The sequence below is a fragment of the Vollenhovia emeryi genome, unplaced genomic scaffold, assembly GCF_000949405.1.
Source record: "Vollenhovia emeryi isolate VEMERY1.0 unplaced genomic scaffold, V.emery_V1.0 DF939132.1, whole genome shotgun sequence".
NCBI lineage: Eukaryota > Metazoa > Arthropoda > Insecta > Hymenoptera > Formicidae > Vollenhovia > Vollenhovia emeryi.
The window spans coordinates 2,777,682-2,795,620 of NW_011967234.1; the positions used below are offsets into that span (position 1 = coordinate 2,777,682).

At 40.6% G+C, this 17,939-nt stretch overlaps 1 protein-coding gene across 1 annotated transcript in view; it reads left to right on the forward strand.

Annotated features, from left to right (window-relative positions):
• The first annotated feature begins 6,653 nt into the window (after positions 1–6,653).
• LOC105568065 (dopamine receptor 1) overlaps positions 6,654–17,939 on the forward strand; it is a 94,303-nt gene continuing 83,017 nt past the window's right edge. Inside the window, exon 1 of the mRNA XM_012023440.1 lies at positions 6,654–6,763. Coding sequence (XP_011878830.1) covers positions 6,707–6,763 — 57 coding nt within the window. The 5' untranslated portion in view covers positions 6,654–6,706. The remainder of the gene's footprint in view (positions 6,764–17,939) is intronic.

Sequence of the window (17,939 nt, forward strand, 5' to 3'; positions counted from 1 at the left end):
CGTGTTAACAGATACCAAGGCTACACTTGTTTACAACCTTGATAGTTCGTTAAATTTTTGGGCGGTAGTGGGTTGGGGCAGCCGTAACGTTTGTTGTTCTTTCGCTCGGCGCGCCGAGTCCGGGCAAGGTCGCTACGCTATCATTCGCACGGCGAGCCTCGAGCGAGCAGGTCGCGCGCGTGAATCGCTCCGTGTGTCGTCGCGTTATTATCTCTCGGAACGCGATTACTTTCTACGAACAATTTGCTCGTGCGATCAGTTCCGCGCTTTAAGATTCGCTCACGTATGTACCGTGGCATTTAACGAAGTAGACTCTTGACGCGATTTAAAGTAGGAGTCAAAGAAACTTGCGAGGCATTGCGAGTCTCGAGTACATCGTAGCTTTGCGCGGTTGTACTTTTTTCACGTTCTTTCATTGAAACATAGAGCCCGTATCGGAACACGGATTGAGGTTGAGATTAGATTGAAATTTGAACAATCAGAATAAAACTTGCTAATATCAAGTTTAATGAATTTACTCTGGTCAAATCTCAATCTAATCCCAATCTCCATCCGTGGTCTGATACGCGTTTAAAGTAATCGGTACTCGAGATTGATATTAGGATTGCTATTTTAATTACGTGCACTTAATGATCGACTATATTTTTGCGAGTGAGTGATGTGTGAAAGTGTCGAAGAAGTCTACGAGGCGGAGAAGGCTTGGGAGGCCTCAGGCATCGGCGGAGCAACCCAGGAGTGAGTAATTTATACATTATGTCTATTACTTGAGATATTATCTTTACTTGAAATATTTGTATAATTAATATAGTAAGAATGGGAAATGAAAAATTATATTTAAGTTCGTACTTTAAGCGTGAAACAACTGAATAGATACTTTTGAAAGAAAAATAAGAAAGGAATAAAAAGGCGATCGTGTTCCGATGTAGATTCCTATTACAAATATCGTTTTGAATATCTATGTAAAAGACTTGAAAGTAAAGAATTCAATGTGCGCAATAATTGTTTTTCAGGTATTTATTATTTTGGTCACTACAATTTATATTTCTATTTTACAGATATCAGCTGTACTTAAACTCCGCTGCTGCACATCGTCTTGGTAAGTAGTCCAATTATCTTTTATCTGGAATGGAAATGGATTGGTTAAAATTGTATTAAAGATATAAGATTTATGTGTTACATAAATGCACATATTTCATTAAATCCAAAGTATTAAAATACTACAAACAAATATAATATAAATCCATTTCCTTAAAATGGATGGGCTAACTAAAATCAGGCTAAAGTTAATATTTAATTCTGGAATGTATGCAATATATCAAATTAGTTAATCAGTTTATTTTCTACATCGAAAAGATTTTAGAGAAACACATTTGCAAATCTCATGAAATTATAGAATTAACTTTGTTATCTCGTAATTTGAGTACCAACGTTATAACTGATTAAGATCTCGAGTTTATTACGTGCATAGGATAAAATGGAAAGTAAAAGAGAGAAACGGTAGTATATAATTAAATGAAAATAAAAAGTAAAATACCGTAACGTGTTAGAATATAAAGTTTCTTCATTCTTCAAGTTTCTTCCTAAAGTTTGTCTCTCTGCTTGAGTAATGAAGAGTGGGACAAGATCCATTACTATATATTATATTTATATAACAATAAAATACAAGATATAAAAGAATTAATTAGTAGTGTAGTAGTAGTAGTGTAGTAGTAGTAAGAATTAATTAGTATCTGTATGGAATAGGAAAACATTATCAAAATTTAAGCATGTTGCAATATTTTTCGCCTTTTTCTCTTCCCAATTTTCTCGAAAAAAATTGAGGTTTGTACATGGTTCGTTCATGTTTTCGGGATTAAATAGAAAATAATATTCAGAAACTTTTTAATGTTATAAGCATAAAATAACATAAAAAATTTTTAGTAGCATACTATAATTAATTTATTATATTTAGTAAAACCGAGAGTACGAAAAAGTAAAATGCTAATAATTATTTTACATACTTATTTTTATAATATATTAACTGTAGCCTAATTTTTATAGCCTATTTATTCGTAATTATTAACGATGCAATTTTATGTAATATTAATTAAAACAATGTAGAAATGATATAAAATTCGATACATTTTACGTCGTGGAACAGAACAAAATTTTTTATATGCGTAAATTATCTCAGAATTAAACTGACACATATATCAGTTAAATTAAAATATTTTCTGTACTGAAATAATTTCTAATGTATATTACGGTGGAAAAAATATTAATACACGCGCGCGTTGATATTTATAATAATGCCATTTCTGTATCGAAAAATTTATAAAAATGTATATTGAAAGCATGAAAAAGTCATATTTATTTTGCGGATGGTCGATCACTCATTTCGGATTTTATGTCATTTCTCACCAAGTGGCATACGAAACTTTGGTCATTATGACGTGTAATCGGCCGAAGTTTCTTCCAGCTGTGAGCCCACTTTTATTGTTGGCTTATAATACGATAGTTTTGTCACGTCGTCGTTCATCAAGTATCTTATTCCAAATGTCAAATACTTGCGAATCAATGTTGACAGCAAATACGTTTAGTGTTCGTTGCTTTTAGCTAAACTCGCAAATTATAAAATTTATCTGATATAGAAAACAATCGATTAGTATGTTGATACGTTGTATATTTGTGGAATATTTAACATTTGACTCTTTATAAAATTTTTGTTACATATTGACATGTGTAACAAATCGTACTTATTAATATTTAATACACGAGAAATTAGATTTTTTAATTTAACGCTTACGTTCTTTATGTCGTTTTCTAGGAATATCAATCATTATTATTTACTATTTAAGGGCAATTTAGAGTATTGACTCTGTATAAACTATACTTGATGAAAATGGAAACATTATCGAGTACAAATAAAACGACAAATATGACAACAATAATCGATTAATAATCAAAGCGTACTCGCAATTTTTACATTTGTTATAAAAATGCTTGATGTTCGAGAATGACGTGAATACGCATTTTAGAAAACAATTAGGAAATTCTAAAAAATTAATTGCGTGATTAGCGAATAATGATTTATTATTTTTGCACCTAATGATAAATATCATGTAAAAGGTGCTATTTTAATATTCTTCCTTAATATCGATAATTCAATATCGATATCAAATATCGAGAAGCAACTTCCCAAACTATACTGTTTCCGAACAATATATCGAGCTGTCATTCGCCTCGGTTTCTCTCGAGAACTGTGTTTTGCCCGGCTAAAATGCGAAACGTCGCGTACACTTGGCAAGACGCAAGGAAAATGCGAGCATTTCATCGGCGGGACGAAAGGTACACGCGACACGGAATGATTTGGAGCGTGAAAAGTGTAACACGGAAAAACACTCGCGCCGGCTCCCCGAAGATTGGAAAATCTCGTTCGGAGTAGGCGAAATTTCTTTTCGTCGCTGATTTTTCTCGTTACACGTTCTGGCTCGGTACCCTTTAACCGTATTGACTGCCGCGGAACATTATTTCATTGTGTTTACTAGACACGTAATCACACCGAACGAGAATCAGGCATACAACCATATGTTTAACATTTGTCTTAGCTCGGTATATTAGTCCGTACATTTACCAGAACGAATTTATCGTGCAAAGAACTACATGTTCATGAACATTCGATCGCGATAGCCAGTAGAGACATAGTGACTGGAAAAGGAAGAATTTGTCGTGCGGTCGAACGCAGTGTACGCGATCTTCTAGTATTCAAATTATAATTGAACATAGCTGGCATTTATGAATATAACACGTCGTGTGCACTATCTTATTTGCGATTATTAAGCCCCGACGTCGCCGGTTGAATATTTGACGACCCCGGCTGAAGCGTAGCTTCGTTTGGCGTATCGATTTTTCTTGATTGCTCGGTCCCGACCGTTCGATTTGCGACATAATAAAATTTAACAGGATGGCCGCGGGGCCGGAGGGGGGGGATATCGAGGACAATACATAAACCGATATACGAAGCAACGTGTACAGAACAGATTTTACGGAATGGCAAGGGAAATGTAACCGCAGATTTAGAATCCAGAGCAGGGCGAGCGAACCTCGCGGGTCAACGAGCGGACTAATTTCACTCTTGATTCCGCGCATTAGTTCTGCTATCGACATTCGCCTCGAGGGCCTGAGAGCGTTAATTCTCGAGCGTGAAGAGTCCAAAGAAATATTCCGATCGACAAGAATTGCAACTCGTACACCTGAAATTTCTAGAAACGGCGACAGCCACTTACTCGAGTCTCCTTAATCTTAATTTATCGCGAGATCTCTGTCGTCTTGGCAAGACTAAGGCGTGATGTGTTATTGCCACCTCTATTTAGTCTTAGTCAACGTTTAATTAGCTAGCTTCGATTTAATTAATTGGCGATTGTTTTTCGAGTCAACGGCAATAAGAGAATATTTACGTTAATGTTTTATTAATTTTTAATTGAGAAGTCGTGTCTTTTGTTGCACGAATAATGTTCGCTAAATTAATTATATCTATGACATCTATAATTCTCTTCTTAACGGTCGATGGTTTTAATTAAGAAATCTTTGTCCTCTACGTTTCTTCTGCGTTTCTCACTTTCGACAATGACGCAGCAATTCTGGAAAATTTTACTCGTTCAAGAGTTATTAAACGGAGCAGGGAATATCTTCGATGTTCGGGAATGCAAATTTTCGAATGACAGAGGGTTTATATGCCTTTGCTCGTTCCGGATCAATGTCTCGCGACCGTCGGTGCTTGTGCGCTGAGAATATGCTCCCGATATCTATTCATAGCGTGTGGCCTGACATAGAGCTAAATTTTTTTCCCCTGGCAGGCGAATGAAATACGGCCTATTTTTTCGTTGTACCTTCGGAATGGGCTTTCGTGTCGCAGCGTGGATTTTTGATTGAACGGCGAAGGGTCTCGACATCCTCAGACCGAGTTGCCGCGTTGCGTAATTTGTTGAGCAAGACGAATCACTCGGATTCGCCGCGTGAGTTGATCTGCGTAACTACGAGGGACATATATCACTTTCTTTTTGCGCGACGTGGAAAATGTCTATTCCTCTATCGGCGCGTAGACGTCGCGCATCCCGTAATCCTCGCTTTTTGCGTGGGGAAGGCTGGTGTGACGTATCGGCGATTTACCTTAGAGACGTGGATTTATATCGCGCACTCTAAAATGCATTTTGCGAGCGACAGCACTTCGATGAGATTACCAGTCCCGATACGAATATGTTATCGGGCTTACCGAGATCTGGCTTTTAACGTACTCCATCATAACGTCATTATGTGTCTTACGGCGTACGTAAGATCGTGTCGTTCCGCAGTACGTGTACTGTGTACGCAAGAACAGCAAGTGGTATTAAAAATTCTGGCGTGTCGGGTCTATCAGACGTGCCTTCTTTTTACGGCCGCGACGCCCGCTTCCGTGTCAGAATCGTTTGTGAAAAAAATGATGGATCGCACACGCACATATAACGCGGGGTTGCGCAATGAATTCAGAATTATGCGTTTTATCGTTTCGTGCCGTTACTCTGGTTTTTTTTTTCATCACGTGGGCTGTTCTTCATACAACGCGATAAGACTGGCATTCCTCTGCCCAGGTACCGCATTTGCATTTTATATTTTATTAACTCTCTCATGACCACTGGAACAAATAAGTCTCAATTGCAAAATTTAAAAAGACTCGGTGACTGAAATGAAAATAACGTTACATTTAAAAAAAAACGAAAAAAAAACTTGGTCGCGAAAGAATTAAGTGAAGCGCGCGATCAATCGCGAGATGAGAATACTTTTATATTCAATCTTCAGCAGCAAACGGGACTCGGGGTAAAGTTTTAGCGGTTAAAGTTTCACGCCGATTACAAAGATCGGAGTCTCCGAAATATCTAACTGTCTAATAGCAAGTTTGGTTGCTTGCACTGGTGCGCACTGAGTGCACACTGAGGCTTGTTTATGGTCGGTTCTTATATTTAACTTTGTCTTTAATACACGTTCAAAGAGTATTTAGTCAAAAATGATCCGTGTAAACATTGTAATATTGTTAATATTCGCTCCGAAAGAGAAAATCAAATTTTCTTTAAAGGGGGGTTTCACCACCTAAAGGTGCGTGTGGGCAAAAAAAAATACGTGTCCCTTATTTTGAGCTGAAGAACAGCATATTCAACACTCATCAAAATGGGTGCGTCCCCACTTGGGACATGTTTACTTGCTTAGTGCGCACTAGTGCAACCAACCGAAGTCGCTATAAGTCCCCGTATTACACATTAACATATTCATCTTTTATATTCTCGCTTTATCCCGCGGAATCCAGGCTTTGTCGGCTAAGCTCTCTTACAGTATCTCGTTAAGTCGAACGCGTTAACGAGCGAAGATCTGGAAACAGGCCGCAATTATGGTTGCCTTTCGCGCGCAGCGATCGCCGCACGTCTCGCGGCCGTTTCACCCCCTCGCGGGGGCAGGTGGGGAGGCTTTTTTCTTGCGTACCCTGAGCCGGGGGGGGGGAAAGAGAAAGAGAGGCGGCGTACACGGGGCAAGTCGTACAAGGGCTGGTGGATGCTGAGAGGGTTGGCGGGGGCGGATTCGGCCGGGGGCGCGCGCCGTGGAGAACGCGCCGCTCGCTCTCGGGGGCGTGCGGGAGAGTCAGTGCGCGGCGAGGCGCGCCAGCTGCCGCACGTCATGATTCTACCCCAGGTGAGCGACGATGTACCCAGACACTACCACTACCATCCCGTCGTTAACAGGACGACCGCCGAGAATCGTGAATATATACACTCAAATGATAGTCCCTGTGCATGATGAGTGTCGGCGATCTCTTTTTACGTTAGTTCTCCACTTTCGTTTCGGCACGAAACCGCATGACTAAATCTTAATTTTCACCTTTCTCTCCTCCCCCGTTCCTCTGTCCCGCGGGTACCCCCCCCCCCCTCCCCCCACACGCATCTCTACGCGAGGAATCCGATTTTAGGGGGAGGAAAAAAAATGGATGGACGAATAGGATAATGCTGACGAGTGCGAGTGCGCGATTACGCGAGTAATCGCGCAGTGATGTGAGCGACCGGCGTAAGATTTCACGTGTTTCGTGCCGTGACGCGACGGTATGTTCGGGTAATTTTTTTTTAAGGGCGGAAGTGAATGAAGAAAATCGAGGTCCCTCTTGCCGAGGCTGGGGAAAAAAATGTGGTGTCATTAAGAGGCGACACTCGAGAAAAATGTGCGCCCGAAGAAAAATAATTTTCTCGTGTGCCACCAGTTGTTCCGTGGTTTTACGTACCGAGGTAGTGCGACGGAAATCCCTGCGTCTCGAGTTTCGTGAGAACCGCAAATTGCAACCGCAAATTACACTGCCGTTTTTAACATCGTGAAATTTGATGCCGGGCCTGCCGAGAAAATCGATTCGTTCACCGGCGAAACAGTTCGCGGGTAAAAATAACCCGTAAGATAACGCCGACGATGGAAATTTTAATTTATGAGGCATGAAGGTGTAATCGTACGAGAATCATAAGCCGAGTCGACGTAGAGGATGATAAAGCTCAATTTTATCAGCTCGGTGAGCCTCGTGAAACGCATTGTGAAAAAAAATATGCATTACCATCGGGAGATTCGACGATGGACAAATGGACAAAAAACGGAACCGTCGTCGGCGAAGTGGTTCGTGGTTAAAGACGTCGTGAATAATACACGTCGATCGAACGAAAAGGGAATTTCTATTCGAAAGGAGTGAGCTAGATCGAAGTTGGAATTAGATTTGGTCGGCACGGTTTTCGCGAACTTTCCGCGTATTTTTTCGTAAAGTGAGTTTTAAAATCTCGAAACTTTCCGAAGACGCATGATACGCAGAACTTTATGGAGGATTTCGCGAATCGGAGTTACCGCGGGAGCGGCTTTTCTATCGCCGCAACAGGTTCTCGTATATTCTGCTCGTTATCGTCACGATAATGCTAATTTCCCTATCGCGTTCCCGCGGCAGATTGATTATCAATGATTGGCCGAAGGAAATGTAGGCCGAGTCTACAGAAAAGGCAGAAAACGTCTTTTAGTCTGAAGAAAGTGAAATACCTGCTCTCGTTATACTTAATTTATATTATCGCTTATTCGCATATTGTGACGTAGTTTGCATGTCTCTGTTGTGTGATCCACTACAGGATGCATAGAACTGTCCAAATCTTCAGCATTAGCTTAGAGATATATTAACACATACGAGAAGAGTATAAAAGAGAGTTCGATGTCTTGAAATTCTTTTCGCGTGCATACAATTATTTTATTAAGAGCGTACAAACGTTTAGGAAGAATTTGTTTAACGTCAATACTTTTTATTTATTGCTTTAAATAAACTACGGAAATTAGTTCATATTTTAGGAGATTCTATATTTCGGAAAATTATCTTCCGATTAAATTGCGATATCTCTCCAATATCCTAAAATATTTCTTAACACATCAAGAACAGTGTGTTCTTTAGATAATCTAAAAATGTAAATATAAAGATTTTTCATTGTATTGGCCGTAAAGTGCTGAAAAAAATGACAATATTTAATTTCAGACTTTCTACAAATTTATAAACTTTGAGACGCGTAACAATAATTTGACTCTAAGACCGAAACTCTGATGTCAATCTCGATATTTAAGAAATTAACTTTTTGCAGTTCCTTGTTGAAACTTTGTCAATTTTTCGCGTAGTTTTCTAATCATTCGAATCCGTGCATGATTATATAATCCGCAAATTGAGATCATCACAAATTCCTTTAAACAATAAACATTCTTTGATTCGTGTTATATCCGTTGTAGATTGAATTGAAGATAAAATCTTATTTTCGCCCATTTGAGAGAAATAATTTGGACCGCAAAGGGTTAACAGGCAATTACAACGGTTATTATCCTCCGCGATCATTTCTACAAAAGGCAATAAGCCAGAGTTAAGAACTGTCGTACGTATAAAAGTTTATCTTCCATTGGGGAGGGAAATGATCTTCGTAAGAGATCATATCCGTAAAATTGTACACGTGAAACACTGTAAGTAGTAAGTTACAGTCGTATAACTCGTAGATATGCGCGATTTAATACTTTTTCCGCTATATGCAAGAGGATGAATACAAAAAGTCGCGTAGTTCCGGAGTGATAGAAATCTAATTTCGCGAGAGAGCGGTTAAAAGAGAGACGCCGCGAGTTGTTCGTCGCTGGTTGCCGCGAGCATGGCGCTTCGTAAAAATTACTTTTTCACCGGAGCGAAGTTTAAGAGGGCCTTTAAACAGCCGAGGTCGGTACTTCTCTGGAATCTCTAATCACTCTCTCGAGAGAAAGAGAAGGAGAGACGGTTTGGACACGATCGCGACTTGGAATCGACGCGATTAATCCGCTGAAAGACCGAACTTTTGGAAGAGAGCGCCGATATACGGCGAGTGGCAGATTGAATGTCGTTCCACGTGCCGGTTCGTTCGTGCTCTCGAGGGTAGAATTAAATGTTTTAGAGTTCTATAATTGGGAGCACTCACGAACATTTTTCAATTTTCCGCTGGAAACTTTGTTCATTATAGATCAGTGCTTATTAATTCGCAAGCCACATCGGTGAAACGGATTCGGGGTAGTGTGCCTGGGCAGTTTGCGACCCGTGATTTTTGAAATGATTTTCAGATCGCGAAGCGATGAAAGATCCCATCGTCCCCCGATGGTGGGAATTACGCCGTAATGTCGGCCCATTAAAAGCAATTACTGAAATGTCTTTGAAATGCTTCCTATCTCGCGACATTTTCTCTAAACGCGCCGTTAGAAGCGGAATATCTTGCGTGCGTTTAATGTCTCGCGTGCAAAGAAGTACGAGGCTCATTTCGAATGCGCAAATCATGTGCGTGATACAAACATGAGGGACTATAATGTTGAGGAATACAAGAGTATTGTGATAAACGTTTACAGCTATTGAGCTCAAGCTGCCTAAGTGTAAATAATTAATTGTTTACATTGAATTACGTCACGTCGCGCGGCAAGGATTGAAAAGAATATTTCTCGACTGGACTTTTTCATGTCCGGCGCAATCAACGAATTAACATGTTCCCTTTGTGCCCAATAAAATGCTCATTAAAACTTTCGTGCGGCACTAGGAGCAAAGTGTTTTTGTTTGCACTCGGCGGACCGCAAAACATCATAACGTCATGTATTACGTTTGCAATGCATATCTCGCAGTATATCTCGTTACTCCGAAAACACAAGTTTCAAAATAGAACTTGCAGCCACTAAATATACATCTCGGCGAAACGCAAAATGAGAAATTGGCGAGGAAATAGTAGGAATTCGTAATGCAGAAAGTTTGAAAGTAAAGTTCTGATGTTTACAAAAATAGTCATCCGTTCGACGTGCATGAAAAGAAGTACGAGATAAACTTGAAATAAAGACATAAAGACTCGAGGGACTCCGAACTCTTATATATAATTTACATCGTTAATATTACCTTCAGTATTTTTATGCAAATACGGTCTCTTATTAAAAAGCGTTAAGCGTAGTACTAATTAAAAAGTACTTAGCGGTCAACGTGATCGTTTTACTCTTTCGAAGTGCTACGGCGAATGAGCGTGGCTTTCTTCCGCGGGATTAAAGCACATTGAAAACTTTTCCAGCCACACGGCTATCCTGGGTGGCGGTTATCATCAACGTCCTCGCAGCGAAATAAGGAAGGAATTTCTTTTCTCAACGCAATCAAAAGTGGACAGTTTCGTATATTGTTATAGTTGCTCAAGTGCCGTAGCCTGGAAAGTCGCGCGTCTGTGACTACTCGATTCCCTCGTCGGGGCTCGAAAGGGAGTTTAACGTCGTGATATGGCGCGGAAGCGAAGTTTAATCTCTGTGCGGAACGTTTCCGCACAGTTCGCGATCGCCGAGTTTCGGATTTTCTACCGAGGAACTTGGAAGACGTGCCGCGATCGGACGTCCGCGAAATTCTTCTTTTGACAGAGCGGAATTCGCCCCGAACTCCTCGGATATTCACCGGCATGCCGGGGATTGTCCTGGCCGAATTTTAATCGGGCGAATTTTCCTGTCCCCTTGAAGAGATGCCGCAAGTTCTCGGCAAGTCTCGCTTACACCGCCAATCGTTTCGCGAAAACAGATGCAGTAAACGTGTATCCCCGCGAGGGGACGACTGCCACGTCTTTCAAGTTCTCATTTTACTGCGGAAGTTTCCTCGCATTTCGAACTCGATAGTGAGATACGCTTAGAATGAAATTTCCAAGAAGAGTTTAAAGAGCCGTTGCAGAGTTGTCTTAAACTGGACGGGAAAACTGGTCGTTGAACTGTAATAAATATTCCGATCGATAATTTTTTTTTATATGACGAACGATGAATGTGTGCCACGCGTTTAGGTGTGAGCGTTATTAAAGGAATGCCATTAAATAATTACACACGTGTCACTAGAAATAATCTTACTTGAAATCATATTACACGATTAAAAAAAAACGTCTATTTTAATGCACTTATTAATCAGGGACCGATGTAACATAAGACAATATAAGTGTTACATATTTTTTTATAAATATTTTAATACATACTGCACAGTATCTGCGTGCACAAAATTCTCTACTGCAGATATTTATAGCGAAAGATTGATACTGTACTATTTTCAATGTCTTTCTATATTGACAGTTTCCTTGGACTTTTTTTATCTTCATCAAACATTGGCCAATGTAACTCAAAGAGTAGTATATGCTTGCGAGAATTAGAATTCGTCGGAAGCTAAAGCAAGCATAAAAATGACATTCGATTTTGCAGTTGAATAAACTAACGAAGTATCCGCCCTTGGGGAAATGTCGAAGGGGTCTTGAGCCGCCTTAGAACCCTCGAAATACTCTCATTTTGACGGAGTGAAATTTCCGGTGGAATTTTACTGGATTTTTCCGGGTGTTCTCGTGCACTAGATCCCATCGGATCTATGGGATAAATCGGATTTAGATTGAGGAAAACTTTACTCGCGCGATGGTTCCGCCTTTTCTTATAAATCTTTCGACAATGCTTTTAGATATCGCGTGAGGTTCAAATGCTCGGCCCCGTTGGGAGTACGTGCTCTCGATAATAGCATCATGCGAAAATTGCAATTTCATCGAGCGGTGCAACACGTGAAGTTATTAGTTGAGTCGGAGCAAGTCGAAAAAGTGCGATTACGAGCAGCATCTCGCGATATTTGATCCCGATGACGCCACTCCGCGAAATACATCGCGATGAAAATCGTTTTAATCGCAACAGCAAGCCGCGGGGATTTTTCTTTGCAGCCAAACGGAATTTTCTCGGCGTGTCTGTATGTTTTGCGGATTATCGGCGCACTTTAATCTCGAGACGCGGCCGCGCGGAATATCCCGTATCTCGTGCGGTAGCTTTGTTTAACTGCCGCTAACGTGTAACAATGTAATTAGCGATCGCGATCTTCGATCTTATGCGCGCGCGGAAGTCTTCCATCTCTCGAGAAATTCCGACCATCCGCTCGCGGCCGATCCCTCGAGAGATTCGCGTCCTGGCGATGTGGGCGGGAGGCGGCGGTTGAGCTCGTTTTTTCCGACGTTTTCTCGAGTTATTCTAAACGAATTTAGATCAGGGGGGATTTCTACGGAGGCGGAGGCCTCTTTCCCATCTCGGCACTACCACTTTCCATACATTACCTACCATACATTACCGTGTCCTGAAAATAATCGATCGGGCCGTATACGACATCGATATCGCTGGAGCGTTCTGCCGACTCCGTCAGAAAGAGGAAGTTTGTACACTCCCCTAAATTTCGTATAACACGCAAGTTTCAATGGGGGCTGTAATGGATGTACTCGAAGTGTAGGTGTGTCGATCCTCGAGAGCGCTTAAGATCCATGGAGCCCCTCTTCGCGGTACGATACACCCTTATCGGCCATTCTCCAACCATCGCGTTTCTCTCTGACAAGAAATGTTAATGCGTAGCACGGGGGATTCGCGAGGCACGCGATATCTCGGCGAAAGTAATAAATGGATCTGCAATTCTCCTCTAGAGATCCTTTCATCATTTCCTTTCGTCACTCACGAATAAAATTGACCCATGTTTCGATGCGCGAAAAATCTACACAGATTGGAAAATTTGCGTTTTCTTATTAAAAAAAAATGCCAGTTAAAATTTTTGTGCTAAATGTTTAACACATTCGTGTGCCAATTTAACATATTGCTCTTGTGTTAATTGACTTCAAATGTAAAATTATTAAAATAACTGAAATGAAATGGTAAAACAACACAATGTGTACTTATTTTTAATCCGACACAATACATGTTTTATATTATTAATAACAAAATTTGTCTGTTAAAATTTACAGAATAAGAAGGTTAATTTTTCTATATAACATAAGTGAGAGTGATTTCGAATCGTCATTTCGCTTATTACATCTCTAAAACGTAAAAATAACATTTTTTAAATTCATATTTTGTCATTAAAAATATGTTAATTTTACAGAAAATTTATTTTAAGTTATTTTAAGAGTTGCATTTGTTTCGTGTTAAAATATTAACAGAGTATTAGTGTGATCATTTAACATATTCATATTGTGTTAAATTAGCACAAAAATTTGTGTGGACCGTTTGAGACATGTGTTGTCTGTTAAATTTAACACAAATTTTTCAACTGTGTACGAAAAACTATCGCGGAATCGGAATTGATAGAGACGTCGCTTTCTTTTAAAAATCATTTGCAGTTTTCTTCCGAATTGGCTTCGCGCGCAATTTGAAAACAATCAATCATTTTCTGTAATTCTTATTTCTATCATGTAAGAAAGCCCTGACGTATCGCACGAAAATGCCTTTAGAATAATTTTCAGTGCACGGTGGAAATACACATTTTTGTCGATCAACGGTGTTTTTGTCGAGCAATTTGTCGTTCCCGGTGCACGTGTAAACTGCCTGTCAGCCGAAACGTACCGTTCTATTTACGTATAATCGTCGGTCTCGCGGGGACAATCGATAAAAGCCCGTGGCAGCTTGGACCACTTACGTTGCAAAATTCTCCAGCAGCCGGTGGTATTGTTGAAATAATTAGTGCGGCTCCGCGCGCTGACGTCGAATTCCGGACAAATTCCTGCCGAATACATCGTGGCCGTCAATAGACCGTGGTCAAACGTAATGTTCCATTTGATAGCGCACCCATTCGCACGGCGATTGCACGCAAGCCTACTTCCGCTTTGCACTCGACCGCGTTCGCCGGCCGCGCCTGTTGCATGTTGCGGAGGATTAATTCAAGATATATGCATGGGCACTCACAAAAATGTTCGAGTGGAATCGGAAGTTTTCCCGTGGATTTTAAAATAAATTCAAACATTAAATTTTTTATCAAGACGTAGATAGATTCTTTTGGATAGATTTCAAATCGAAACGCTGAGATGGGGGGAAGACGCAAGCGAGAAATACACATATGTTCAAATGAATACGTAATATACGTAAAATGCCAGTGAAACATGGAATTTCAGTTATTAAATCGAGCTCGGTTGTTCGATGGATTTCGATGATATTAAAACTTCTCGAAATTATTTTATCGGCAACTTCAGTTACTAGCAAAGTTATTTGTGCTGTAAGAAAGTTCATGACGCGAATATGCTCTTTACACAGTTGACCCCGGCATAGTGGATAATGAATACTTTTTGTTTAGCGAGTGTAGTGTAACCTTTTATTTCTACATAAATCGAAGGCGATAATAATAGTTATTGGAACGTGAATATAATATTTTTATATAATACTGAAAAAACTTGTTGAATGAAGGCGATATTTGTTTCGTTTAGCGAAAGGAGTCGCAGTCTCCGATTATGCAGTTTGATCTGTCCATTCCAAGTCGTTTCATTTATCCGTCCCAAGTTTTCTCGAAGAAATTTTACCATCTCTTTACCGTATTAGGGTGGCAGCGTCGATGATGCTCGGAAAAAAAAATTGTGCCTGCGTATGCGCGCATTGTGCATATGTGAATATATGCGCTAAGCAAATGCACGACGTGCATCCGCGTTCTCACTGCGCTCTCGCCACACTTGTATTTGCATAGTAATTGCTAATTACCAATCAAGCTTTGTGCCGGACTGCGAATCTCATGGGGAGTACATCGAGGCTGATTCAACAGTCGGAGATAATCATCTGCGCCCTTGACAACATTAGGAATCAATTGCAGAAACTAATTAAGTCAAGTTAACGGAGACGCGAATTTGCGAAACGTATTCTCGTTAGCACGATAACAAGTTTACATCATTTTAATTCATCGTTCGGCGTACGTAATTTATTCTGCATTACAATAATGTACACCTATTCCATGTTCTTCTGGATTAGAACATTTTGTTGCGACTAACTGCATCGATTGGTTCCAAAACGTGCTGTCCACTTAACTGTTTCTCGCCTAATTGTTTTAACTCCAGTGAATTCTATTTTACTAATCTAATTTCCGTCCGTCTCGAAAATGCTCACGTGTTCCATATGCTGTCTCTTCATTATGTGTATACATTACTTTATGCGGAAGACAGTTTCCTTCCGCGAGATGAGTCCTTTCGGCGAAATGATGCGTCACGTATATGACTGGGGTACTTGTTGAAATATTTGACGATGTGAAAACGTATCGCCGTAATTACTTGCGAATTCGATCAAGCGGGCGAAATTGTTGCGGCGTCGTATCAAGCCATATAATATTAAACATACGCCCCGGTAATCCTCGTAAGTTCGCAATACTTCCTCCAGGACTTTCCTTCCAGGCTGTAGAAAATGGCTGTGCTGTAACTACGTAGGAAACTGTAGTGCGCTCTAACTGTATTCCCAGTCGACCGGCATTAGATTAGACTGACGTTGTTACGTGGTGAAACAAACGTAAAACGAAAGACCTAATCAGGCTCGATTTCGATTAACGGAACAACGATTCGGTTAGACGGAGGGAGCATTTTGCGATAACAAATTTATCTAGATTTGCATCTTGCAAATCCCTTTTCTGCGCGCGGCGCGCTGCCCTTCCTTCGCAGCGGCGTAACGAGATTTAGACGTTCAATCCCATGGAAGTTCATCGAAAGGCAAAGTGCATTATAAAATCCTTCTAATACTCTTAAACATTCATTGCTCTTTACCGTATACACTTGCTATGATCGCTTAAACGTAATGAAAAGCCCGCCGTTGTTTTCATGCTCCTCATTTCCTCTCGAATAGAGTACTCGCTTATCTTCCGCGATCTTGGATGATAGAGTTATCCGCCAGAAACGAACCAACTACGCTTCGCCAAGAAATTTCGTGGCACCATCGACGTCAATAAATGTAAAACAAGATGAATATGGATGGCATCCTTGCGCGGCGCCTAAAGTTTCGCGGTCACTTTCCTACCCTAGCTTCATCATTAGCCGCAAACTGTGCCAATCGAAGTGCCGCGAAAGGTTTCTAGTTAGCCTTTGTATAACCGCTGATGCTCGGGTCAACGAGCTGTTCAATATGTAGGTAGGCACGTAGTATCCACAACATGTACACTGTTAAACTTACGCTCGCTTGATGATACCTTTATCAGCTTACTTCGCCGCGAGATAGAAATGATCATTAATCGTTCACTTGCGTGCGATAGACATTTTTCCACTTAAGATCCTTCCATAGATATTGCTTTCCGTATAACATTTCAAAAGTCTCGGGTTATTAATTTCATTAAAAAAATTATTCCACCGAGATACTACGAATTCCTGACATTGCACATGGGCAGAGTATTATTAATTAAATATGGCATCAATCATTGCAAACCGTTTTAATCAAAATCTGCGCATCGTTAGGATTAATGCGATTATCGAAATTGCTTATCGACAGCCGCGTCGTAATTATTGCCTAATTTATTGAATTCCGTTTTAATAACGTTTTCGCGATGTTTAAATCGCGTAGCCGACGTTCTAAATTTTGATTTGTTTGAGCGATTGTTAGGTCGGGAGTTCCACCGGCATTTTCCTGAACTCCGCAATCACAATTTAACAAACCCTCGTTATCCTTTGTGTAACGTCAAACCGCCGACGCAGACGCTTGTCAACTGTAGAGTGCGGAGACTATCTTACTACCGTTACCTCGGCTATATATTTCATTGTACTGTCCATTCCAGTCAAATAGCAGCCTCGACATGTCGATGTAGAATACGACTCACCCTTTCAACCTTTACGTCCTACTCTTTTCTCGAGCTTTTCTTTGCATACGACATTTCTCCCCGTGTAGAATTTAGGTGGAATATCCAGGGATTTTCACGGGAAAAACGTGGAGTTTGCGTGAAATGTGAAGAAAATTGCCATTTTTCGTAAATATCGCGCGTGACAACGCTCCGCTGAACGAAGCTTTCAAAGCTAACATTTTCTTGAGGCTTATTACACGACGATTATTTCAATTAATCCGTCGTGTTACGGCTGGCCATATCACCGGTAAGATTAGTATCCGCCATTTTTCGTCAAATTCCTGCGAGAGAGAAAGATATGTCTATCGTGCTATCTCACTCTGTAGTTAGTAAAACAGAGAATAATTAACATTACGTCAGTAAATACTATATCAGTATGACAGGTTCTTAATTCTAAAAGTGGTAAACTTTAATAATTAATATCTCGCTTCGCGGGGCAGAGCGACACCTTTTTTTCTGCCAGATTCTTTAAAGCGAAAGCGCGTCGAACGAATATAATTTCATCTTTTGGAGGAAAGGGAGCTAACCCGAGTAATTACCACTCTACAAAACTGGCGCGAATTGACGAAAACCGCGGCGGATACCAAATCACGGCGTGCTTCCTTATGGCCAGACTCTGATCAAAGGGTCTCTAAATCTAACGTGCAGCACCCTTTTCCCGCGGTCGAACATTATTGCGTGGATGAACGTCACGCTCGTTGCGTTGAACGATATTAATTGAGCTTCGCCGTCAGACTAATCTGGCTTCCGTTCCTAAGCTTTCGCGCGACGCGTTGAGTATTCGGGATTCCAGGAGTCTTTGAACGCG